At 61.8% G+C, this 23956-nt stretch overlaps 1 protein-coding gene across 1 annotated transcript; it reads right to left on the reverse strand.

The window, feature by feature from the left end:
* MYO15B (myosin XVB) lies at window positions 1–23956 on the reverse strand. Its single transcript, XM_047706577.1, is given in 58 exon segments — window positions 1–467; window positions 638–775; window positions 890–1023; window positions 1196–1329; window positions 1684–1799; window positions 1928–2070; window positions 2220–2316; window positions 2425–2502; window positions 2613–2707; window positions 2801–2916; window positions 3008–3084; window positions 4543–4619; window positions 4993–5065; window positions 5159–5222; window positions 5389–5516; window positions 5900–6066; window positions 6178–6289; window positions 6526–6667; window positions 6759–6877; window positions 7095–7213; window positions 7337–7412; window positions 7937–7996; window positions 8230–8342; window positions 8802–9009; window positions 9117–9207; window positions 9286–9511; window positions 9599–9688; window positions 9829–9907; window positions 10126–10311; window positions 10410–10525; window positions 10652–10750; window positions 10916–11000; window positions 11125–11201; window positions 11304–11401; window positions 11652–11813; window positions 12243–12315; window positions 12493–12671; window positions 12754–12989; window positions 13114–13209; window positions 14129–14259; window positions 14463–14520; window positions 14801–14860; window positions 15441–15526; window positions 18228–18411; window positions 18649–18667; window positions 18669–18764; window positions 19144–19268; window positions 19424–19469; window positions 19556–19671; window positions 19894–19971; window positions 21349–21474; window positions 21842–21973; window positions 22219–22241; window positions 22244–22310; window positions 23272–23404; window positions 23480–23538; window positions 23691–23722; window positions 23725–23956. Coding segments are annotated over 58 exon segments (6327 nt in total). The 5' UTR covers window positions 23942–23956; the 3' UTR covers window positions 1–407.

Genomic DNA, 23956 nt, shown 5'->3' on the forward strand with positions numbered 1-23956 from the left:
GCCTTTTTCTCTTGAGAGTTTTATTTTCTCACCGTTTGCTTCCCCCAGGCTTATGTGGTTCGTGCTGATGCTGGGCCCGGGCCTGGGGCCAGCTGGATATCCCCCTCGCCCAGCCTGGGCAGCATCACATGCCCAAGCCCGTTCCTGCAGCCCGCACTCCGGCCCCTGCCCCGGGGGAGTCCTGTGTTGTCCTTCTCGGTTGATATGACTGCAGCGGCTCCTGTCCCGTGGCCTCCACTGTGGCCAGCAGCGCTGTGCTGTGGCAGGTTCCAGAACAGTCAAGTGGGAAAGTCCCAACCGAAATGGCCTGACAGCACCAAGGGAGACCTTCCCAGTCGGACCGGGATGTGGGAGGGGCCCCTTCCTCATCTCCTCCCTCCCCCATCCCTCTTGGGTGAGGCTTGCCACTAGTTGGGAGCAAGGCTGCTGTCCCTCAGGAAGGCGATGGTGTCCTTCAGCTCCTGGGCCTGCCCGGGGAACAGGCCTGTGAGGACAGGGCCCCCCAGTGTGCCCCCACCTCTGCCCTGGGCCTGCAGCACCCCGAGCCATGAACATGGGGCCTGGCTCCGGGCATGCCGGGCCTGGGTCAGGCACCCCCCGCCTTGCCAGGGTGTCATCAGAGGCCCCGGCCACTCACTTTCGGCAGCTCAAACCAGATGGTCCGGGGGCTGTGGGCAGAGCCGTAGTTGAGCTCCAGGCCAGGGGCCCCCTTCTCCAGGGGGCTCAGCAGGTGGAGCTGGTGCAGGTCCTTCAGGGCGATGGAGCAGCACAGTTTCTGGGGCAGCAGAAACAGCAGAGCTTGGCCTCTCTCCGGGGAGGGGTCACCATGGGGGATGGGACAATGGCGCAGGGGCGCTCGGACCAGCACGGGGGCAGGATCCCGGCCCACCTGGTTGAAGGGGTCCAGGAGGATGAGATGCTGGCGGTTCAAGCCCAGGAGGCTGGGTCCAGGCAGGGCCAGTTGACTCACCCGCAGCACCACATAGACAGTGTAGCCAAACAGGGGCAGGCAGCTCACAGCCTCTGGGAACGGAGGGGCCGGGGTAGGCGTTCTGGTCGTTCATACCCTGCCACCTGCCCGAGTGGACCCTAGGTCGGGCGGGCCGGGCAGGTAGGGAGGCCTCCTCAGGCCCTCCACACCTTCCCTTCTGGGCCCCTTGCCTCGGCCCCTGCGACTCCAGAGCCCTGGACCCACCAATGAAGCTGATCTGGGCTTCTTGGGAGCTGCAGCCTCGCAGCTGCCTCAGCTCCTGATACATCAGGTTCTTCACGGTGGACGCATTCACTTGCGACCGCAGCGGCTTTGGCAAGTAGTCCAGCAGGTCTCGCCTAGGACACACAGTGGTCGCTCAAGGCTGGGTATACAGCAGGGGCTAAATGAATGAGCAGGGACTACTGTGGGTGAGATTGGGAATCCAGACTTAGGAATGAGGCATGGGCCCTGCCTACGAGGAGCTCGGTGTGGCGGGGGGTGGGGGTGGGGGGTCAGGTGTACGTAGCCTCCACAACTCCAGGCCCATGACGTTAAGGTCATGAAGGGTGCAAGTCGAATGGCCTTGGCACTGGAAGACTGGGTAGGGGCTGGGGAACTGAAGGAGAGGCCGTGGAGTATGTGCTGAGGTGGGCCCCAGCAACAGCAGGGACCGGGGGCAGTAGGAGGTGGGGGTCTGTGTGAGCACTCACTCCGCCAGGTGGTCCCCTTGGGCCATGCTGCAGTGCTGCAGGGCGGCCAGCCTGGCAAGCTGAGCACTGGCCTGGGGGCTCACCAGCAGCTTCCCCTGCAGGTAGTCCCGCAGCACCTGAGGGGGGGACGGCAGTGAGGGGAGGGAGGCCTGGCGGGCCCCTACCCGGGCCGGGCTTCCTCTAAACTGCAGCCCGGGGTCCAGCCACCAGCTGGTGGGGGCCGCGGGGGGGGGTGGCAGCTGACCTGCATGTAGTGGGTGGTGGTGTAGGTGGGATTATCGAAGTGCAGCGGGGTCTTCCAGCTGAGCCGCCGGCTGTGCAGGCTCACGTCCTGATCGACCACGCTGTTGAGGTACTCATGGGGCCACAGGGGCCGCACCAGCTCGCCTGAATGGGGAGCCCAGGTCCACAGCCCGCCCTGACGTCCTGGCAGCCCCGGCCCGGAAACCTGCCCCGCTCGTAGGCATACAACCGGTAGGTAAGCTGCCTGCTGGAGTCCAACCTGCCCCCCCTTCTTCCCCAGGCGAGGGGCTCACCTTCCCTTTTGATGAGGAAGAGGGCAAATTCCTGCACCTCCTGCGGGTCTGTGATGCCCATGTGCTGACACAGGTCCTCCAGCACTTCCGCCGCCACCTGGGGCACGTGGGCAGGGCCGTGAGGCTGCGGTGCGCGGGGTGCGCAGAACTGATGCCACACCTTTCCTGTCTCTCCCCAGCCCCTCTCCTCTGGCCCCACGCTCACCGTGAAAGTCCGGATGCTGGTTTTGTAGTCCATACCCCCTGGCAGGTGGATTAGAAGCGAGCGGACCTCCTGCCCTCTCTGCCAAGGCAGGTTGTAGAGTCAGCCCACCAGTGGCCAGAGCCCCCAACTCCCTGTCCCCACCAGGGAGTCCCATAATGCCCGACCTCCTGTACCCACCCCTGCCATACCAGGAGAGCCTGAGTCTCGCCCGGGGAGGGCAGCCGCGAGCGGCCCCCGTATTTGACTGTGCGCTGGAGGTGCTCTTGGCTTCTCCGGGCCAGCTCTGCAGAGGGGAAGCGGGCCGGGGTCACCGGCATCTCCAAACCCCTCCCCAAGCTGCCGAGACCCCAGCCTGGGAAGTCCCTCCCATAGGCACCTTGGCTCGGGCCCGAGTCCTGCAGAAACTTGGTCACGTAGGGCATCAGCGTGGCTGACGGGGGGAAGAAGCCGGTCAGGAGGCTGAGGAAGCTCCAGCCGCGGACACAATGTTCCCTGCGGAGTGGAGAGTGTGGGCTTCAGGCCGGCAGGGTCGGGCCCCTGCGCCGGCCGCCCTCCGCCACTTCCCCCAGCCCCGCATACTCACGGCTCAGGATGTCTGGTCACCTGCTTGATGACTTGGCAATAAATCTCATCCCTGAGGCTCTTGTTCTCCCGGCATAGCTGTGGGGACCAAAGGGGGGGGGGCAGGGCGACACAGGAGCTGAGGTCAGGAATCCCACTGCGGGCGCCGGGGCGGCTCGGTGGGTTCAGCCGCTGCCTGCCGCTCAGGTCATGGTCCCAGGGCCCTGGGATCAAGCCCCGCATCGGGCTCTCTGCTCGGCGGGGAGCCTGCTTCCTCCTCCCTCTCTCTCTCCCTGCCTCTCTGCCTGCTTGTGATCTCTGTCTGTCAAATAAATAAACAAAATCTTAAAAAAAAAATTGAAAAGAAAAGAAATCCCACTAACAGCCATGGCTGGGGCCACCTCTCGGTCTTGGACACAGCTGTGTCCAACGGGTCACTCTCTAAGTCACTGTCTTCGTCCGCTTACAGGCTGTGCTCAGCCCTGTCTTCTCTGCTGGCTCCCCTTATTTCCTTGACCTCCAGGGCCTCAGTGCCCTTGGGACTCAGTCTACACGCCCTGCTGATCTCAGCTGTTCCCACTGCTGAGGACTACCAGTGCTGACCTCCAGCCCAGACTTCTCCCTTGAAGCCACGCCCCCCACTTGGAAGTCTGGACTGCACACTTCCTATGTCCAAAAGACTTTCCTGCACCAAGCCAGACCTGCTCCTCCCTTAGGCCCCCGTATCGAAGACGGTCTTTACTCTGGCCAAGGCCTCCGTGACATCCTTGGCACCTCTCTGTCACACCCCATGTACAATTCATAGCAAACCCTGTTGCTCTGAGTCTTTTCCCCTCAGCTGCTACCTCTGGGCCTGGCCTGCACCATCCCTCACCTGTGATCATTGCAATAACGCCCTCTGGCACTTATCTCCCCCTGGGAGGGGTGGCAGATTGCGTCCCCTGAAAAGATAAGCCAGTCTCTCTGCAAACCCCCTTGAGTGACTGCCCACGTCTCTTGAGAAATCAGAGTCCCAACAGGAACCTATGATGGCCTGCCGTGACCTGGACCTGCCGACTCCCTCCAGCCTCATCCTCCACTTTGTCCTGACTCACTGGGCACACCGGCCATGGTGGCCTTGCTGGTGCTAAGGCCCACTGTCACCAGGACTGTCGCCCCTGCCCCCCTCTGCCTGCAGGTGATGCCCCCAATGCACACATGCCTCTCCCCTCAGCTTCCCTCAGATCTCTGCTCCAGGGTCGCCTTGTCACCAAGCTTCAGCATTCTAGCAGCCCCTTCCCTACTGTATCGGTCTCCGCAGCACCTTTTACTCTTGAACACATTGTGTCGTGGTTTACCAGAAGTCTCCTCTCACTAGCTTGTAAGCCTTGTGGGGACTGAGCCTGCTTGGTTCACTGCTGTGCCCCCAGCATGTACTAGGTGCTCAATAAATACTGTTGGATGATCTGAATGACTAGTGTCTAAGGGGAGGGGGAAGCCACTCAGGCCCAGGCAGGAAGACAGGAACAGACCCTCAAGGCACACACAGTCTCCCCAAAGCTTTCAGCACATGCTTACCCTCAGCAGGTCGTAAAGGAGCTCCATCTCGTTCTTGCCCCGGGGCTTAGACAGGTCCCCCATGAACCGCATCAGAGCTGCAGGATGAGAAGCTTGGTGAGCTGGGTTGGGGGCCTGATTTTGGCCCATGCTGTCGCTAGACAGGGCTTTCCCTGTCATCTCATGCCTTGCTCCCCAAAATGCACGCGAGCCAGGCAGAGCAGAGCAGTCTCCGCTTTACCGATGAGGAAACAGGGCTCAGAGAGGTTCTGTGGGCACCTGTGGCTACTGCCTTCCTGCACAGACTCCATGCAACCCACCACCCCTTGGGAGTGAGTAGAAATAGTGAGGCCTATGAGGGGTTCTGCAACCACCAGTGAGCTTCCCTGAGTTGACAAGGACAGGCGGCGACCTGGCACCCAGGTCCGAGGCATCGCAGATATGGGGACACAGGATGCTATGGTCACTTACTCTGGAAGATTTCCACAGCCTGCCTGTTGGCGTCCTCATCGCTGAGGCTGATAAGTGATTCTTGTATGGGAGCCTGTGGCCAAAGAGACTGGGTTGTGAGTCTGGGATCCATAGAGGCCAGAAGGCAGGTCCACTGGCCCGGCTCTTCCCCACCTGTCCCCGTCACCTTGGTGTACTGCACCAGGCTGGCCATGGCCTCCTCCTCAGCATCTCCATGGGTATGGTCTGGCCTGAGGGGGCAGAAGGAAGGACAGCCCTGCTTGCTCAGCCCTCCCGCTCCCATCACGGGTTGTGTAGGGAGGGTGCTAAGAGCACTGGCCTGGTGGCTCAGAGCAGGAGGGCCGCTTTAGGGAGACTGAGGACGGCCAGGCAGAAGGGCGGGCCCGGGGCACTCACAAGGTCTGGGGCTTCCGGAAGTAGTACAGGGCAAATTCCTGCATGGTGTAGGTGTGGGCGTCCACGGACAGAGAGATGTAGGCTACAGAGTCATTGCTGCGTGCTTGGCTCCGGGGGCGGGCATGGTGCTGAGAGCACAGGAGACCTCGTGCCACCCGAGGGCCCACTGGCCTGTCCAGAGCCCCCCGCCCAGGCCCCCGCCCCGCCCGAGCCGAGAGCAGCAGGCAGAGCACACCACCAGAAGCCAGGGACGTCCAGAGGCATTTATTGAGCTTTATTCTAGGACAGCACTCAAGTAAGCACTGGGAGGGGACGGGAAGGGGGCACCGCCCAGCCCCTGCCCGCAGGGGGCTCACACTCTTGCTGGGGAGACAGACATCTGGAGAGGGCGGCATCGGGCTGAGCGCTGCCCGCCAGGGAGCAGGTGGTCCTGGCCGCTCAGGGGCAACCGAGCCCTTTCCATCCTCCACTCCTAGTTAGGCTTCGTGTCCGCCTCCCCCGTCTTCCTCACCTCCGCTGCCCTCTCCCACTGAGCCAGCCCCGGCTCTCGGGGCCACAGCCGACTCTTGCGCTGGCCACTCCTCTCTGGTGAGAAGGAAGAGTCTGGGGCGGCAGCCGGCTGGACTATGTTGGCAGGAAGGAGTCCGGAACGGCCCCCGGTGGAGCCAAACTGCCAGCCTGGAAGGCACCCAAGGACAGCGTCTCACCCACCTGGCCCCTCGGCCCTTCCACGGCTCTGCCATGTGCTGCCCTCCCCGTGCCGGCTGCCCTGCCCGCCCCCGGGGATACCGGGCTCCAGCGTGGCCACCGGCAGCAGCTTGATGAGGTCCCCACGGTGGAAGCTGAGGAGGCTGTGGTCATCCGTGATGTAGCTTCGCAGGGCGATGACGTAGCCGGAGTCCTGCAGGCGGGAGGAGGGTGAGCAGGCCGGGGAGCTGACTGGCCCGCTCCCCCTGTTGGCCTCCCTCCCCACCCGGCCCTCCACAGTTCCAGGGACCCGGCCCGAACGCACAGTCCCACCCCTGGCGCCTTGACGGAGCTTGGCTGTCAGCCCCGAGACCAGCCAGAGCAGATGTAGCTCCCCTACCGGGCCCCCAGCCCCGCTGCCCGCCAGCCCCCTGCCCGGCCTGCACTTGCCTTCTTGAGCTCACTCAGGAAAAGCTCGATCATGGCCTTGATGGCCCTCGCTCGGGCCGCGCGCAAGACCAGCTGCTCGCTCTTCAGGGTCAGCTCCAGGGTGCAGCGGCCCAGGCACTCCACGCCCAGCAGCTCAGCGAAGCTGCGCACCGGCGGAGAGGCACGAGCTGAGAGGCGGCTCGGCCCCGCCAGCCCCCGCCCGGCGCCCCCACCAGCCCCCGGCCCAGGGTCACCTGTATGAGCACAGAGTCTTCAGCTGGCTGGGGTGGAGGCCGGGGCCTTTGGTCATCTTGAGCAGTCTCAGCCCCCGGTGGGACACGCCCAGAAGCTGCACGTCACTGCCACTCTCGCCCTGCCCGGAAGGAAGGTGGCTGCGTCACAGACAGGCTCCTGGTCCCCACCACCATCTAAGACGCCCTGGGGCTCCTCAGGGCCGGTGCTGCTCTTTGTCCTCCCATTGGGGCCCCCCCTGCCCCAGCTCTCATCCCTGCCATAAAGGCCCATGCTGAGCGAGCTGGGATCCAGACTGGGGAGCTGACGTCCCCAGCCCTACGTCCAGCCTCACTGACCGAGACAGGGAAGATTCGGGAGAAGTAATTGGCCCATTTGTCCCTCGCGGCCACCACGATGCGCTTCTTGACACTGTCCTCGGTGGTGCTGAGCGACTCCAGGCCGACCTCCAGGTCTCCTGCGGGCAGGAACGATCCCCGACTATCTTCGGGCTCCGCCACGGGGACACCCAGGGTTTGCTCCCTCCAGACAGACCTAGTCCCAGACTTCAGCACCCGACCCCTGGGTCGCCGGACCCTACCCAGCAGCTCCTTCATTTTGCTCCGCTCCTCCTGGGATATTCGGATGCAGGACTCGGCAAAGGTGTCCTTTAGGATCTGGGGGCAGAGCCAAGTGGTCACCACCAGATCCCTGCTCTAGAGCTCACCATGGAGGCAGCCACACATGGAGAAGCTGGAGAGCCCCGAGGGCACGGGTGGAGCAGGGGGGAATGTGGGGCCCCTGAGCCTGGGGCCACCCCCACCTCCCTCTAGCCTCCCGCGACCCACACTAGCGGGCTGCTGCTCCTGGGTCAGGTGAGGTCAGTTCCCTGGAGGGGGAGCGGGGGAGACGGATACAGAATGTAGGGCAAGAGGCAGGATCCCGGGAGCATCCAGGAGCATCTGCTATGTGCCAGGGCCTGTGCTGGGGACAGCGTATGCTTTGTTTTGAACCCTTCACTGCCAGCCAGTAATGGTCCTTACTCTCAGGGATGTGCTGAGGACGAAGTAAATGAAGGCAGTGCTTGAGACCCAGCGCCTGCCCTCTGAGTGCCAGCTGTGTGCCCCTCGCACCGCTGGTAACCTGGCCCAGGGGCCGGTGCTGCGTGTCTGTCCCTGAGGCAGGTGGGCCAGGCTCTCACCTGCTCACAGAGGAGCCTGAGGCAGTAGGAGTGGCTGAAGTTCTCCCGGGGGTAGAACACCTGTGGGAGAGCAGGGACGAGGAGAAGAGATGGGGACAGTGCCCTGCCCTCCCCCCGCCTACCTCCCAGCCCTGCCTCCCAGACCGGGACGGAAACTCAGGCCTGATGAGGCGGGTCGTGGGAAGGCAGCCCCCGTGTGTGTGTGGGGGGGGGATGCTGGGGTCCCACCCGCAGCCTGCCGCCCCTCCCCAGCCCAGGGAGAGGCCTGACTGCGGCCCCAGCTTCGTGCCCACCTCCTTGCGCAGGAACAACCTCCAGGAGGGGTTGAGGTAAGAGAAGCACACACTGCCGGAGGGCACGAGCAGCTGCGTGGAAACTCCCTGGTCCTCCATGGGCTCCATCCGGCCTGGCAGAGGGAGGAGCCAAAGGGCTTCATCGAGTTGCTGCCAGAGCCAGAATGACAGGGACATGGGGACAGAAGACTGTCCCCCTCCCTAGGGCCCAATGAGGGCTCTGCCCGCTGGACCTTTGCTACCTCCCTCCTGCTCACATCCCATCTCCAGCCTCCATTTCCAGCCCTCAGACTTTCCCTGCTGTCCTTGACCACGTCAGCAGGGCCACTAAGTCTGGAGCTGCCAGGATGCACCGAGGACAATACCCCAGAGCAGGCCCTCAAAGCCACATGGGCCCCAGAGTTACCTGGACCCTGCCCGGGACAGGAACGCGGAAGCTGGGGCTCCTTGCCCATGGCTCCAAAGTCCGGAGCCCTGAGCACCTGACCTTATAGCGTTGCGCACGGAGAGGCTTCTGGAAACCCTGCCCCACCCCAGGGAAGCCCACCAGAGAGGGATAGAAGGGTCCTTACTGCGGGGCCCAGCTGAAGGGCTGTCTGGTTCCTCAGGTGGAGGCAGCGGGGGTGCTGGTGGAGGTGAGGGTGACTGGGGGGCAGGTGGAGTCTCGTCAGAGAGACCCTGGCTGTCCTTGATGGAGCTGGAGGGCCCGAACTGTGGTGGGAACTTGGGTCGAGGGGCCACGGCTGGTGCGGGGCCCTTCCCCGGGCTGGGGGACGGTGTCTGGGGAGGCACAAAGCATGCACGCAGCTGGGTCTAGGGTTAAGACCGAATTCACCCCAGAGAGCCCTCGAGGTGAGAAGCCATGCCCGGTTGGGCTGGGGCCTCACCAACGCAGGTGCGTGGGCGTCGCTGATCCCCAACTTAGCCAGAGCCTCGTCCTTGGGGTTGTTTTTCTTCAGGAAGTTTTTCGGGGGCTTCCTGAGAGAAGGAAGAGGCCCTGAGTCCCCAGGGTGACTCCCCGGGGAGGGGGCAGCCCCAGTCGCCCCCGAGGCCCACCTGGTCGGCTGCACGGGCATGGGCACGGGGCCCGGGCGGCTCTGGTACATGCGGATAATGTTCCGGATCTCCCGGCTCGGCTCGGCCGGCTGGTGGGGCACTGGTGCAGGGCAACCACTGGGCCCTGCCCCCCGGGCCACCGGTTTGGCCTCCACCTCTTGCGCAGCTTTGGCCCTACCTTGTGTCGGGGGACTCGTCACTACGGGGGGAGGAGGGGGCGAGGGCACTGACCAGAAGGAGGAGAAACACATGAGACCCTGTCCAGTCTCACGGGGCCCGGCCCTCCCCCACGGCCCCCCCACGGCCCCCCCACCTCTTGGTTTCTCCTCGTCCTGCTCCTCGTCCTGGGAGATCTGCACCTTGGGTGGAGGCTTCGCTGTCTTCACCGTGATCTGCTGCTGCCCTGTACGTGCCCCAGGTGGCCCGATTACTCTCCCTGCTGTGCCCAGCGGGCTCCGAGACGGGCGACATGGACCCAGGGGAGGAGAGTGTGCCCCACGCGGCCCGGCCTGTGCGGAACCCGACCACCCCAAGCACCCTCACCCATCTTCTGGAAATAGTCCTGTTTCTGCTTGAAGCTCTTGGGCCGCTGGGGCTTCTCTAGGGGCTCCTGTGAGGTCTCCTGAGGGCAGGAAGGGGAAGTGAAGTGGCAGCCCCGCCAGCCGAGTTGCCCCTCCCCCAGCATCCCCTCCATCCCCCGACCCCATCGCTGGGGCTCGGACCCCAGGCATCTTTTCCTCATCTTCCTGCTCCTGTGGGGACTCGTGGCCGCTCGGCCCTGGAACCTGCCATCTCCATCCCAGACCCTGCCTGGCTCCTCGCCCTCAGACAGGCACCCACCGATTCCAGCTCCTGCTCTGGCTCCCGCCACAGGGCCAGGGGCTTCTTGGGCTTGGGGGCGACGGGTGGGGGTGAGGTCGGGGAAGCAGCTCCAGGGGCCTGGGCCTGAGGCTGAGTCTGGCGCCGGTGCCCCTGTGTCTGCTGCTCCAGCGACAAGGTCATAGCCTGGGTGGTCATCTGCTGGGCCTGAGGGGGGAGAGGCGGTGGGCCGGGTAAGAGCTGGTCGGGCTGGGCCCCGCAGACCTGGCCCCGAGAGGCGCTCTGAGGGCCCCGCCCACCCTCACCAGGAGGAGCGCCTGCTGGTTGATGAAGCTCTGCTGCTGGGCGGCCAGCTGCCTCGGGTCCACACTGGGAAGCAGGGGATGCGGTGCCGGTGGCAGCTGCGGCGGCATCACCATGGCTGCAGGTGGCATACAGGTGCCCAGCTTGCACATGGCCCCCCGCCCGCTGGCCCCTCCGGGCCCCCCTGGCAGGACCTCCCTTCCTCCAGCTCCTACCTGAGAAGGGACCTGCCACCTGGCCTTACCTGGCATGGCAGGGACTGCGCCCATTGCTGGAATCATGGGCACAGGGGGAGGCACCATGGCCGGCTGGTATCCAGGCATCTGCATCATCCCTGGGTAAACTGAGGGAACAGGGCCCTCCTGCGTCAATCCTTATCTGGGCCCACAGACCCCCTCCCTCCAGCCCTCCAGCAACAAGGGTGCTGGCTGGAGCTCTGACCCCAGTTGCCTGGAGAGCCTGGTTGGGCTGGGGAGACCCTGGATGGATTGCTGGGCCCCACACTCACCCATGGGGTAGCTGCCTTGCTGCATGGGCCCCACAGCGCCCCCTCCCTTCATGCGGCTGCTCAGAGCCCAGGCTTGCTCCAGATCCTGAAGGGACCAAGACCACAGGCCAAAGAGTCAGAACTGGAGCCCCGGGAGAGATGGGAGAGGTGGCGGAGGCCCCGGGGGGTAGGGGCAGGGATGGGGTCAGATGTGTGTGCAGAACACTTACCCTGTGACCCGGAGAGAGGACTGGCTGGAAGAGGTGGTCCAGGAAGCCATCCAGGTTCCCTGAGTTCTGAGACTCCCCTGTGGGGCCAGAGGAGGGTTAGTGCCCCCCTGGGGTATGGGGCATCCGGCACCCCCATTCCCATCGCACGGGCAACCTCACTGTGCCCATTCTGGCCTTACCTGACTGGCTCCTGCTGGGTAGTGCGGGGGCTGGCCCTGGAGGTGGACCTGGCAGTGAGGGGGCCTGGATGCCAGGGGCAGGGGGGATGTCCTCGTCTCTGTGGGAGACAGTGGGCCCAGATAAGGGGGGGTGCCTTGGATGGAGGTGGTGTCCAGGCTGAGGCAAGGAAAAGAAGCTGGTGTGGGGGGTCATTCCCATGGTGTGGGAGAAGGTGAGGTATGTGCGGGGGGGCTGGGCCTGTAGCAGGTCCTCTGAACCCCGGGGTGTGATAGGGTGGCTCGGGGGGTCACCTATGACAGAACAGAGATAGGAACAGGCTGGGACAGGGGTGCTGGGCTGGCACCTACAAGCCACGGGGGGCAATGGGGTAGCTGTGGGGACTGACTGGGTCCCCCAGGTCCTCAGTCTGGCCGATGAGGTCCAGCACGAAGTCACAGCCAACCAAATCCTGCCAGGAGTCCCCAGAGTGCAGTGACACGGACCAGCCACGGGGGGGCAGCTCCAGTCCTCTGGGAGGGAAGAGGGGCGCTGTAGGGAGTAATCAGCCAAGAAGAGGGCCACCCCGAGGGTCCCCAAGGGGAGGCCGCTGGGGAAGGGGCAGAACCTGGGGGAGGAACTGGTTTCCTCAGACCACTCTCCTCTCTTCGCCCCTCACAACCTACTGCTTCCACATGGGGTCTGATGTGCTCATTTATTGACCTGTTTCGTTAGAATCTGGACAACAGACATAACCTCTACTCTTGCTCCCTATCTTGAACCTATGGTCTGGTCTGGCTCCTGCCCACTTACCCCTCCATGCCCCCACTCCCCGCCAACGTCCTTGGGGAGCAGGCTTTGGCCCTGGGTTTGCAGGAGGCCCCTGACAGAGAGTGGGCAGGGACGATGAGGAGGGGACAGCAGTCTGTGTTGGCCACACTCCCCATCCCAGGGCCCCATACCTGCTCTGCAGAATCCACCCGGCGAACTGCTCCCCTGTGGTCCAGGACTCCACCTCGGCGGAGTAGCACTCCTCTACAGGGACAGGCGGTGGGGGCCGGAGTGAGGGGCAGCAGGTCCTTCCAATGGGAAGGGGCAGCTGTCCCCATGGGGGCTCCCAGAGCAGGACAGGACCCTATGATCAGGGTCCTGGGGGTGCCGCCAGAGGGCTGAGGCAGGAAGGGAGAGACCCGAGCAGAAGGGGAGCATCACCATTGAAGGTAAAGATGTCCAGAGCCATGCGGCCCCGCCGCCGGCCAGCCGTCCACTCGAGCTGGGTGGGGGGGTGCGCCCGTGCCGTCCCAGGGGCCAGGTGCGCCTGCTCCAGGGCCCCCAGCAGCTTGTGCTGGCACAGCGCTGCCATGCCCCTGGGGGCCTGGTCGGACACAAATCTGTGGGGACAGCACAGGGCTGCAGTGGGGGTGGGCAGTCCACGGATCCCACTCCCTGGGCCCCACAAAGCAGGCCCCTTACTTCAGCAGTGGCTTCTGCAGTGGGGGCATGGGGGGAAAGGCACTGAGCAGGATGGCCATGAGGGCCCAGCTGCGCTGGGTCTGCTGCTCGTCCGGGTTGTGCCAGATCTGGGCCACAAGCTGGCTGAAGATCTCGTCCCGCAGCCCCGGCCGGCGCTGGCCCTGCCGCACCAGGTACTCGCCCATGCTCTGCTCCTGCCAGGGCAGCAGGGACCCATCCCCCAGGAGCCGCAGCATCTGCAGACACGGAGCAAGGCGAGGGCAGGACGTGCCAGGGCGTTCCCCCCCGCCCCCCACGCTCAGCCGGACCCCAGGAGTTAGGGTCCAGCCCACCCTGTCCCCTCCCCACCGTGTCACTCACCACCTTGTTGATATCCAGCGCGTGCTGTGGGTTCTCCCCATGCAGCCGGGTCAGGGGCTCCGCCAGCAGCTGCCCAGGGCTGGGCAGGGCCGGCTCCTGCAAGGACGAGGGTGACAGTGTCTGAGCACATGCCAGTCTGGCCGGTCTGTGCCGACCTGTGGGAGAAGCCCCAGTGGATCCCAGGAGAGCCTGCGCCCTGGGAGATGGAGAGGGGCTGGTGAGGAAAACCACCTTAGGGACACATCTCTGTGGCTATTCCTGATTAGAAAATTGATGTCCATGGATATAGAAGACTCAGAAAACATGGAAAAGGATAAAGAATTTAAAAATCCATTACTATTTTCCTGCCAGTCATGACCACAGTTGACATTTTAGCCTCTCTTTCCAGTCTTGCTTTTTTTTCCTTTTTAAAGATTTTTTTTTTTTTTTATTCATTTGACAGAGAGAGAACGCGCGAGCGCACACGAGCAGAAGTGGCAGGGAGAGGGAGAAGCAGGCTCCCCGCTGAGCAGGGAGCCCGATGCGGGGCTCCCTCCCAGGACCCTGGGATCATGACCTGAGCCAAACGCAGATGATTAATCAACTGAGCCACCCGGGGCCCCTCCAGTCTTGCTTTCTACGCAGATACATCCATCGCCCTCCCACACCTATTGTTGCTTTTAACAAAGCTGGGATCATACTCTGTCGTCCGGTTTGGAATCCTGCTTTTGAACCCAACACGGCAGCCTGGACATTTGCCTTATCGTTACACACACTCTAAAGACACGACTTCAACAGCAGGATGAGCCACAGGTGTAACACAGGTGTGGCATCACGGAGCTTAGTTACTCCCGAGAGTGAGATGTTTCGCTTCAATGGGTATTCTCCAAACAGGGGTGCTGCACCCGTCACCCCCATGATGGGAAAGGATGGGTGCAGTGGGAAGAGGGCACAGGCATAGCTTCTGCCCGGCAGGGCTAATGTCCAGGGGGAGCCACGGAAATCTGCCAGGAAGAGCCATGGTCTGGGGGCCCACCTGAAAGTTAGTAGAGATGAAGCTGGAGAACGGGAACTGGTCGATGTCGGGCGGGAGGCTCAGGCTGGCCAGGGCAGGAACTTCAGGGGGCATGGACTCGGTGATGCTCCCATCCAAGGCATGGTGATGGCCTGGGGGTAGCACCAAGAGGCAGCCCAGAAAGGCCAAGGTAAGGAGGCTGGCTATGGACCGCCCCCGCCCCTCATCATCTGCCCCCAGTCCCGGGGCGGAGGGCACTCAGGGGAGCCCAGAGCATCACCGAGAGGGACCACAGCAGAGAGACTGGAGGGAGGGAGGGAGGGGTCGTGTAAGAGGGACACGAACCAAAACTCACCTTCTGCGGTCTTCAGCAAGACGGCCACCTCAGCCGGGATCTCCAAGCGCCCCAGCTCCTGGCAGAGAGGAATGATCGACCAGGGACTAAAGGAGGGGAACAGGGACCCAGTGTCCCTCCTCACCCCTGGGACCATAAACTTCTCCAAAGACCAAGGATTCTGATCCTGGACACAAATAGGACCCCAAGAGCCCTCAGAGGGAGACCAAGGGTGGCCCAGGCCTCTTCCTGGGGGACTCAAGGGATGCACACTGGCGACCCCACACTCTTCCACAAGCCGTGCCGGTCCCAGGAGGCTCATCACCCAGCGGACGCCCTTGAGCTTCCAGGCCACCTACCATGCCTGGTGCTGTCCTGGAGGCCGGGCCACTGTGTTGGCCACGCCGATGCCCAAGCTGCTGGAAGAGATGCAGGGGGAGCTGGTGCCCCAGTGAGGGGGTCTCTGGGAGCCTCCTGGCAACTCCTCCCTGCCTCAGCGGTCCGGTGACCCCCTCTGGCCCCAAGTTGAGAAACTAGCCCGGACCCAGAGGGGCCGGCTGCCTGTCGCTAGCCCTTCGGAGCCCTCACCAGCCACTGCCCATCTGCCAGGGCGCTGGGGAGGAGGCAGGAAGAAATGGTCCCAGGGGACAAAGTCCAGCCAGGGAGGGGCCGAAGAGGGGAGCCGTGTGTGGGCACTGACCTTTGAGCTGCTTTATGGCCCTCATAATGGAGTCATCCGGCCAAACCGGGAAGCAGCCCAGCCCTGAGAAGGTCTGGAGGGGATGAAGGGAAGACACCCCAGACAGGCAGGGGACAGTCAGACTCTGGGGGGGGGGGCAGGGATGATGGGAGTGACCCCCTGAGGCCCCGGCCTCCCCCGGCCTGGCAGCAGGGAAGTGGGAAGAGCTGGGGCGGCCGGGGTCTCAGAGCCCCAGTCCTCATGCACTCGGGCCAGGACTCCTGGACGCCAGCAAGGCTGCCTGACTCCCAGACACTCACCTGTGATCTCTGTCGCCTCCGGAGCAGGGGCCGGGCCACCAGCAGGACGGTGCTCAGCTGTCCCAGAGCCGCCCGCCGTCTGCTTCCTGGAGGCCGGGAAGGGGGTTGGGGAGGAGCTCAAGCCCAGACCCGATACCCGAACCCTCCAAGGTGAGACACAAATGCACGGACCCTGGGCCGACAGGGTCCTGGGTGCTTAGTAGAAGCCACGGCGGAAGGACAGGACACTTGAAAGAACTAGTACATTGAGAAGGTATTCAGCACCGGGGATGACGGTCTCAGGCTGCAGAGCTGACCGCAGGCCTCACTCCCCAGCCCCACTTTGGTCAGTGTGGTCATGGGTAAGTCCCTTGGCCTCTCAGTTTCATCGTCCTCATTTGCAAAGTCAGGATCGGCGTAACCCCTGCCCCACCACAAGATGAAATCAATCAGCCCACATGTTGAGAAGAGTCTCACCTATTTTTACTTAAGAAGTGGAATTTCTAAAAAATGAAACAAGTGCTATCACTGGAAATCTAATAAGAGATCATGGAAGCGATCATGTCCTTGAGAATTGTCCAGAGAGAAGACGACGCTCCTCAGTAAAGGAGTCGTGGGCAGGATTAAAATTAAAAAAATCAATGTTCAGCTTTGAGGCGGTTGGCTGGCTCAGTCTGTAGAGCATCTCAGGGTCATGAGTTCAAGCCTCAAGTTGGTGTTAGAGTTCACTTAAAAAAATAATAATAAATGTACATACTTTGTTAAAGGACACCACCAAGAGCGTCACAAGACAACCCACGGAATGGGAGAATGCTTGCAAATCACGTATTTGATAAGAGTTTTGGGTCGCCTGGGTGGCTCAGTGGGTTAAAGCCTCTGCCTTCGGCTCAGGTCATGATTCCAGGGTCCTGGGATCGAGTCCCGCATCGGGCTCTCTGCTCAGCGGGGAGCCTGCATCCCACCCTCCCGCTCCCGCTGCCTGCTTCTCTGCCTACTTGTGATCTCTGTCTGTCAAATAAATAAATAAAATCTTAAAAAAAAAGTTTGATATCTAGGATGTAGAAGGAACTCTCACAGCCCAACAACAAGACAAGCTATACGAAGAAAAGGCAGATCGAGGACTCGACTGGACATTTCTCCACGATGATCCACAACAAGCCAAGAAACGTGAGAAGATGCTCAACCTCATTAACCATCAGAGAGACGCAAATCAAGGCCACGATGCGGTACTGCTTCGTGCCCACGAGGATGGCCAGAGTCAAAAAGTGGAAAATAAAGGCGCCGGGGTGGCTCAGTGGGTTCAGCATCTGCCTTCGGCTCAGGTTCTGATCTCAGGGTCCTGGGATCGAGCCCTGCATGGGGCCCCCTGCTCAGCGGGGGCTCTGCTTCCCCCCTCCCTCCCCCTCTGCTGATGCTCTCTTTCTCTCTGTCATAAATGAATCTTTTTTTTTTTTAAAGATTTTATTTTATTTTTTTATTTATTTATTTGACAGAGAGAGATCACAAGCAGGCAGAGAGGCAGGCAGAGAGAGAGGAGGAAGCAGGCTCCCCGCCGAGCAGAGAGCCCGATGCGGGGCTCGATCCCAGGACTCTGAGATCATGACCTGAGCCGAAGGCAGCGGCTTAACCCACTGAGCCACCCAGGCGCCCCTCTTTTTTTTTTTTAAGTGGAAAATAAGTACCAGCAAAGTTGTAGAGAAATCGGAACCCTGAAACACGCTCCTGGGAGCATAACCCCTTAAAACACCAAACACAGAATCACCATATGACCCCCGCAACTCCACTCCTAGGTAAAGACCCCGAAGAGCCGGAAGCAGACTTGAGCAGACACCGGCACGCTCGTGTTCCCAGCAGCCTCATTCACGAGCACCAGAAAGTAGAAGCGGTCCTAGTGACCGCTGACGGGTGTGGTCTGTGCACGCAGGGGCGAGAAGGAGCGAAGCCTGGCCACCTGCTACCACGCAGACGAACCTCGTGAACGTTCCACTTGGCGCAGTGAGCCAGACGAGAAAGGAAATACTGCATGAGTCAACTCACTTGGGCCATCCGGAATAGGCCAGTCGGTAGGGACAGAAAGTGGATGGGAGGTTCCTGGGGGCTGGAGGAAAGGGGAGCTGGGAAGGACTGTGTGAGGGATCGAGGGTCAGCTGGTGATGACATTTTGGAAATAGTGGCAGTGGGGGTGTGGTCTTGGAAGTCTCCCCTAGGGTCCAGGGCACTGCCCTCACTTTCTCAGTGCTTTAAAGCACGTTCTCAGTGCTTTACCGCTACCTTGGGGGTGACTGGTGGCAGGTTCATTGTCACACCTGATCCCCCCCAGTGTGCCTGGGAGGCACCATCTCTCCCTCCATCCCTGAGGGTCACCAGCTGGGCCCAGGGTAATGGAGAAGGTCAACCAGCAGCTGTTGTTCAATGAGCACAGACTTTCCCATCAAGCTGTAAAGGTGAATGGGTGTTAATTATGAGAGAACGGGGAGGCCAGTCCTTAGGACCAAGAAATCCAAAGAGCCTGGAGTATAAAATTCTGGCCTAGAGGCTGGAGAGATAGGTGGGGTCTCACACAGACTGATTCGTGCTTTTAAAAGATCATTCTTGGGGCAGAGTGGAGAACAGACTAGAAAACACTCAAGGAGTCAAGACTGCAGGTTCTGGTGGCCCGATCAGGTAGTGAGTTTCTTGTCACTCGGGGTATTCAAGCAGAGACTGCACGGAGATGCTGACAGGAGGGCCCCAGGGCAGGTAGATTTTCTTGAGGCCCCACCCCTCCCATACTCTGCCCCACCACCTGAAAGAGGCCCCCAGTCTCACCCACCCCTGCAGACCTGGCCTGGAGCCCTCGAACGCGAGCCTGCATCCGCGGCAGGAGGAGGCGGCTGAGGCGCTGACAGGAGATGTAGGTGCCCAGGCAGCCGTGCAGGGCGAGCAGGGCCTGGGAGCATTGCCGGGCCCGGTGCTGCTCCAGCTGCTGCCAGCCTGGCTCCCGCAGCAGAACCTGGGGGCAGAGGTGAGGCTGCCAGGGCTGGGGGTCCTGAGGCCTGCCCTGCTTTTGTCCTGAGGCCTTGGCCTGCCTCCTTCCAGCAGCACAACTGATTGTTATGGGGACCCCGGGACACCTGCCACCCAGGCCCACTCCAACGCCTTACCACCCAGAAGGACCACCCATTCCTGAGTTTGTTCTGGAATGTTCCTCTCCCTTTCCAGCCATGGACACGCACACACACACACACACCTGGGTGGCTCCGAGGTGATAGGGGTGACTCGGCCCCCAGCACCTGACTCAGGATGGCGCCACACCTCTCACGGTCAGAGGACTCTCCCTGTGCCTCCGTCTCCAGAGCCCGGAACCTGGCCCGAGGAGGGGGAAACTGAGGTCAGAACAAGCACAGTGAGGACCTCCCCCAACGCTTGTCCGACCCCCAGCCCCTAAGTCATTCAACGATTTGCAACACACCTACTATGTGCCAGACCCCAGCTGAGCTTTGCTGAATGGCGGAGGGGCAGGTGGAGGCATGGGCAGGGAGGGGGTCACCAGTAGGGAAGGTCAGAGGGACAGAGGGAGAGGAGAGAGCAGTGAGAGGAGGTGGGTGGAGGCCAGGCTCAGGGTCCCAAGGAAAGAGGGTCCACTTGCACCCTGAAGGAACCCCAGGTCTGCCAGCCACTCCAGGGGGCCGTCCTTATGGGTCCTGTGTCCGGGCCCTTGGCTGCCTCCATCCTGGGACCCTACCTGGCCAGGAAGGCCTGGAAGGGCAGGCGCACGGGGAAGTTGGCACTGCGGGTACGTACTGCCTCCAGGATGCCCGCCTGGTGCAGCTGCTCTGCCACGTGTCCCACATCAAAGAGGCCTGGAAGCTGTGGCCATGGAACAGAGCCAGTGAGAGCTTGCGGGGCGGGGGGCTTGAAGCTGTGGGGGGCCAAGGGGAGCTGCTGAGCAGGGCAGGGCAGGGCAGGTGGATGGGAAGGCTCTGGGGCCAGGTGCAGGGCAGGGGAGGGGGAGGGAAGCTCACCTTTCCCGGGTTGGGGTTGAGGCACTGAATGAAATAGACATGGCTCCTGACGGAGGAAGGGGGGGGTGGGTCATGTGGGCAACAGAGCAGCCCCCGAGTCCCTGGGGTCTCGTATGGGTGGCACTGTCTCACCTGCCCAGCCGGGCTAGGAGGTCCTCCAGGGAATGCTGGAAGCGAGAGGCCAGTGTGGGCTTGCCCGGCCTGGCCGTGGACTGGGACTCTGCTTCCCGGAACAGGCTGCCCACCAGCCGTGGGGCGAGAGGAGGCCGAGCTGGCTTGCTTCCCACAGCCCGGCCTGCATCCCCAACCCGGGGGAGCTAGGGTGGGTCAGTCCACAGCATCCAGACCCCGGAAGGCTCAGCCCGTGGTCCAAGCTGCAGGGGCTACCCCTTAGGGCAAGAGCGTCCAGGGCAGAAGGTGGGGGACACAGTGTGGAGGGGTGGGGGCTCCGAGAGGGCTGGCAGGGGTACCTGGAGCTGGCTCTGGGCAAGCATTGCCACCGCAGCAGGGTCAAGATGATCCCGGTTTCTGTTTACAAACTTGTGAACCTGCAAGAGACAATGTGGGGAGTGGAGGGGAAGCCAAAGAGAGAAGGCTGGGCTGGGGGCGGGGCCCTTTGTCCCATAATCCAGCCTCTCCCCACTGGGCTAAATAAAGGGCCACCTTTGTCTGTCAGCTAACTGCTCTGGGGAAAACTGGAAATCCCCATGCAAATGAATGAAGTTGGACTCTTACCTTCTATCAGATATAAAAATTAACCCAAAATGAATGGATCAAAGACCTAAATTTAAGGCCTGGAACTCTAAAACTCTTAGAAGAAAATGTAGGAAGAAAGCTCCGTGACATTGGACTTGGCAACAATTTCCTGAATAGGATATCAAAAGTGTAGGCAACCGAATAAAAAACCAGACTGGATTTCATCAAAATTATAACTTTTGTGGGGTGCCTGGCTGGCTTAGGCAAACACATGTGACTCTAGATCTCAGGGTCATGAGTTCCAGCCCCATGTTGGGTGTAGAGATTACTTTAAAAAAAAGTTTTGGGGGGGCTCCTGGGTGACTCAGTGGGTTAAGCGTCCACCTTCGACTCAGGTCATGATCTCAGGGTCCTGGGATCGAGCCCCACATCAGGCTCTCTGCTCAGTGGGGGAGTCTGCTTCTCTCCTGCTGTCCCTCTCCCAGCTCATGCTCTCTCTCACTCTCTCTCTCTCTCAAATAAATAAAAGTCTTAAAAAAGACTTCCTTTTGTGAGCTTCCATATAGTTTTGTGGTTTTCTTTATTCAGACTCCTTGTGTGTGCGGCTTTTTAAAAATGTGATTAGAGTTTTCTGAGGGGGGAGCAGAGGTATAACTGATCTGTGTACCAAAACGGGTCACCTCCTCCAAGAAGCCTTACTGGACTTGCTCTACCTCAAACTAGCCATATGGTCCTACCCTTTACCCTTTACCCCACCCCTCAGCAGTTAACCTCCCAGGTGTGCTGTCACCCGTGAAACTCTGAAGGGGTAAAGGCAAGTCCCTTCAGTGAGCACATACCATGTGCCAGGCACCTGCCTGACCACTTCCCCATTACCGCATTTAATCCTCACAACAGTGTTATAGGACAGATTCCCATTCCCATTTTACAGATGGGAAAACGAAGGCTCAGGAGGAGAAGCAGACACCCGGAGGTTACAGAGTCAAGTCCACGACTATGCCCCACCCCTGCTGGTCTTGAGGCTCGTGCTCAACCAGAACGCAATAAATCACACCGGGGACTGTGCAGGGCCAAGGGCGTAGGTAGAAACATATGGTCAAGCCCTGGGAGGGGCCTCTCTTCACTTACTCCTCTTAGCTGTCAGGAGAGTCAGCTCTGGGGAGGGGCTCCCCTGGCCACATCGCCCTCACTGATTCACCCAGGAGTCTCTCCCTGATTCACCCTGATACCTGGTAGGTGACAGTCCCAGCGTAATGCCTCACGGTGAAGATAGGAAGGGGCAGCTTGGGCTTGGAGTAGCAGGGGTGACTGCCGTGGTGGTAATGACACTTCTGAAGGAAGGTGTGGTCTGTGGCCTGATAAGAGGGACGGGCTTCCCTCAGGCCTTTGAGCGCGAGGTGTCCCAGCCCGGACCGTGCATCCCTCCAGGATGATCAATAAGTATTTGTGGAATGGGGGCACCACGGCCCTGAGGCTTGCTCCCTATTAGCTGGAGGCCCAAGGGACCCCACCAGCCCTACATGAGCCCTGTACTGTCCCCACCACCCTGCCCCTTCTGTAGCAAGCACCCGAGGAACCCTAGAGAGGTTAGGATCACCCAGAGACAGGATTTGAACCCAAGCTGTGCAGAGATACTACGGGCAGGGTTTCTGGCCCCCATCACCTGTGGCTCCTCTCAGAGGCCCAGACTGGCCACCAGGGCCCCCACTGCTCGGGGCTCACCTGGGGCAGCCACGTCTGGGCATCCAGGAGCCTCAGGAGGCTGTGGGGCTGGTCTACGAGGAGGTCCAGACAGGTGTCCCGCACAGGCTGGGGAAGGGGCACCCAGGCCAGCAGCTCTCGCCGACAGGCCTCCTGGGAACAGCCAGCGTGGGGCCAGGTACAGAGCACGCCCACATGCGTGGGGGAGTCCCTGGAGCCGGAGCAGGGATGGCCTCCCATTGTCCAGATGAGTAAAATGAGGCCCAGGAGGGCTGAGAGGGTGGGCCAGGGGGCTTTGGGGCAGAGCTCTCAGTTCAGCACCCTCCATTTCCCAAGGATGGCCCCTGGTCTGGAAGGCCTGGGCGCCCCCGGCCCCCGCCCAGGCCAGCGCCCCGTACCTCCTCCTGCGCCCACAGCAGCTGGAGAAGAGCCGAAGGTGCTCGCTGGGAAGGTTATTGCACAGCTGCTCCAGCCCGTTCTCCCGCAGGGCCTGGGGGCACAGAGGCAGGGACATGGGCACCTGCACAGTTGTGGGGGCACGGGGCGGTGGGGGGGAGCCTGCACACTCCCCTCCTGGAACTCAGGGAGGAGTGGTGCCCTGGGGCTGACAGGGTCAAGTCCGAAGGCCCCCCTCAGCCCCCATCCCTCCCTCTGCCTCAGCACGACTGTGAGCCTTCAGGCCTCTGGTCACAGCCATCCTGTGGTCTGGAAGGCGTCTGTTCCTATGACCTAGTAGTTTGCTGGCTATTGGAATCCCACATCCTCATAAGCAGGGCTCCAGGCCGCTGTCTCCAAGAAGCCTTCCAGCATTCTTCCTGTAGGGATTACAGGTTCCTTTCTCTGTGGCCCCCAGCATTTACTTGCAAGCCCCGCAGAGCCCACACTCCATACGGCTTTGTACAGAGAGCTTTGGCTCGCTCTTGAACACACACTTGCCACAGTCCTCTACAGTCCCCCACCCCCGAGAGGGCATAGTCACCAAGGGCATGCTGGAAAGGAGAGAGCAGGGGGCACTGAACAGTGCCCACCCGGGAACGAGGGTGGAGGCCACCTTCTCTTGCTCTAGCCCCGTTCTCCCTGCCCTGAGAAGGTGGGATCTTCTAGAAAGGGGTGAAGAGTTTATGAAAACTCAGGCCATTAAGGGGACTGTCCCTTTTCCTGCTCCTCTTGGGGCTTGGGAGGGGAGGCTGTGGGCTGATCCATCCTAGGGCCTCTGTCTTCTGCCACCTTAGAGGCTCCTGTGAGACTCTGCAAAGCCAAGTAGGACAGAACTCCCCAGAGGCGATGTCGGGGCTGGACAGAGCGGGGCAGAAACGCTCAGCGGCAGCCCCTATGCCGACTCAGGGCTAGGCGGGCAAGGGCTCACGAGCGCCCCTCTCAGGAAGCGCTGACCCCACAAATGATCAGGATGAGGTGGGCACCCTGTCCCGGGCCCTGTCCCAAGGGCGAACCTCAAAGCCGTGGACGTCCACGACAGTGATGGTGTCCACGTGCTCTCCCTCCCCAGGAACCGCCAGCTGTGCGTTGCTCCTCTCCAGAAGCCAGGTGAAAAGCTGGGAATACAGGGCCTTGGCCAGGGCGTCCCTGTGGGCAGGCTGGGTGAGCCTGTGTGCCAGAGTGCCAGGCCTGGCCATGGCTCCCTCCCGCCCCCGGGGTCACCTGGCATCAATGGCGCTCTCCACCGGCAGAGACCTGCAGACCCAGCCATACGGGGTCTCCTGCAGGGCAGAGGAGGTAGGAACACGTGGAACAACAGGCCTGAGGCCCACGTGGGCCCATGCCAAACCTGAGGGGGTGGGGGAGGCTGGGGGTAGGGGAGGTGGAGGGGGTAGGGGAGTGGGACCCACCTCCTGAGGAGCCCAGCACTCACCGTGACCCTCCTGGTGACAGCCCCCTCAGGCGCTCAGGTGGCACCAGCAGCAGCTGGGCTGCCGCGTGGATCTCGGCCCAGCTGGACACGGCAGCCACCTCCTGGGACTCCCGCTGGACGGAGAAGGGAGGGGGCGGGGAGAGGCCTGCTGCGGACCCGCCATATCCCACACGCTTCCCTGACTGAGCCACCCAGACGCCCCTCCACTGTCTCGTTAAAGGAGAAACGCCCGGAACAGAACCGGGAAACATACAGAAAGCGATTCC

The sequence above is a fragment of the Lutra lutra genome, chromosome 16, assembly GCF_902655055.1.
Source record: "Lutra lutra chromosome 16, mLutLut1.2, whole genome shotgun sequence".
Taxonomy (NCBI): Eukaryota; Metazoa; Chordata; class Mammalia; order Carnivora; family Mustelidae; genus Lutra; species Lutra lutra.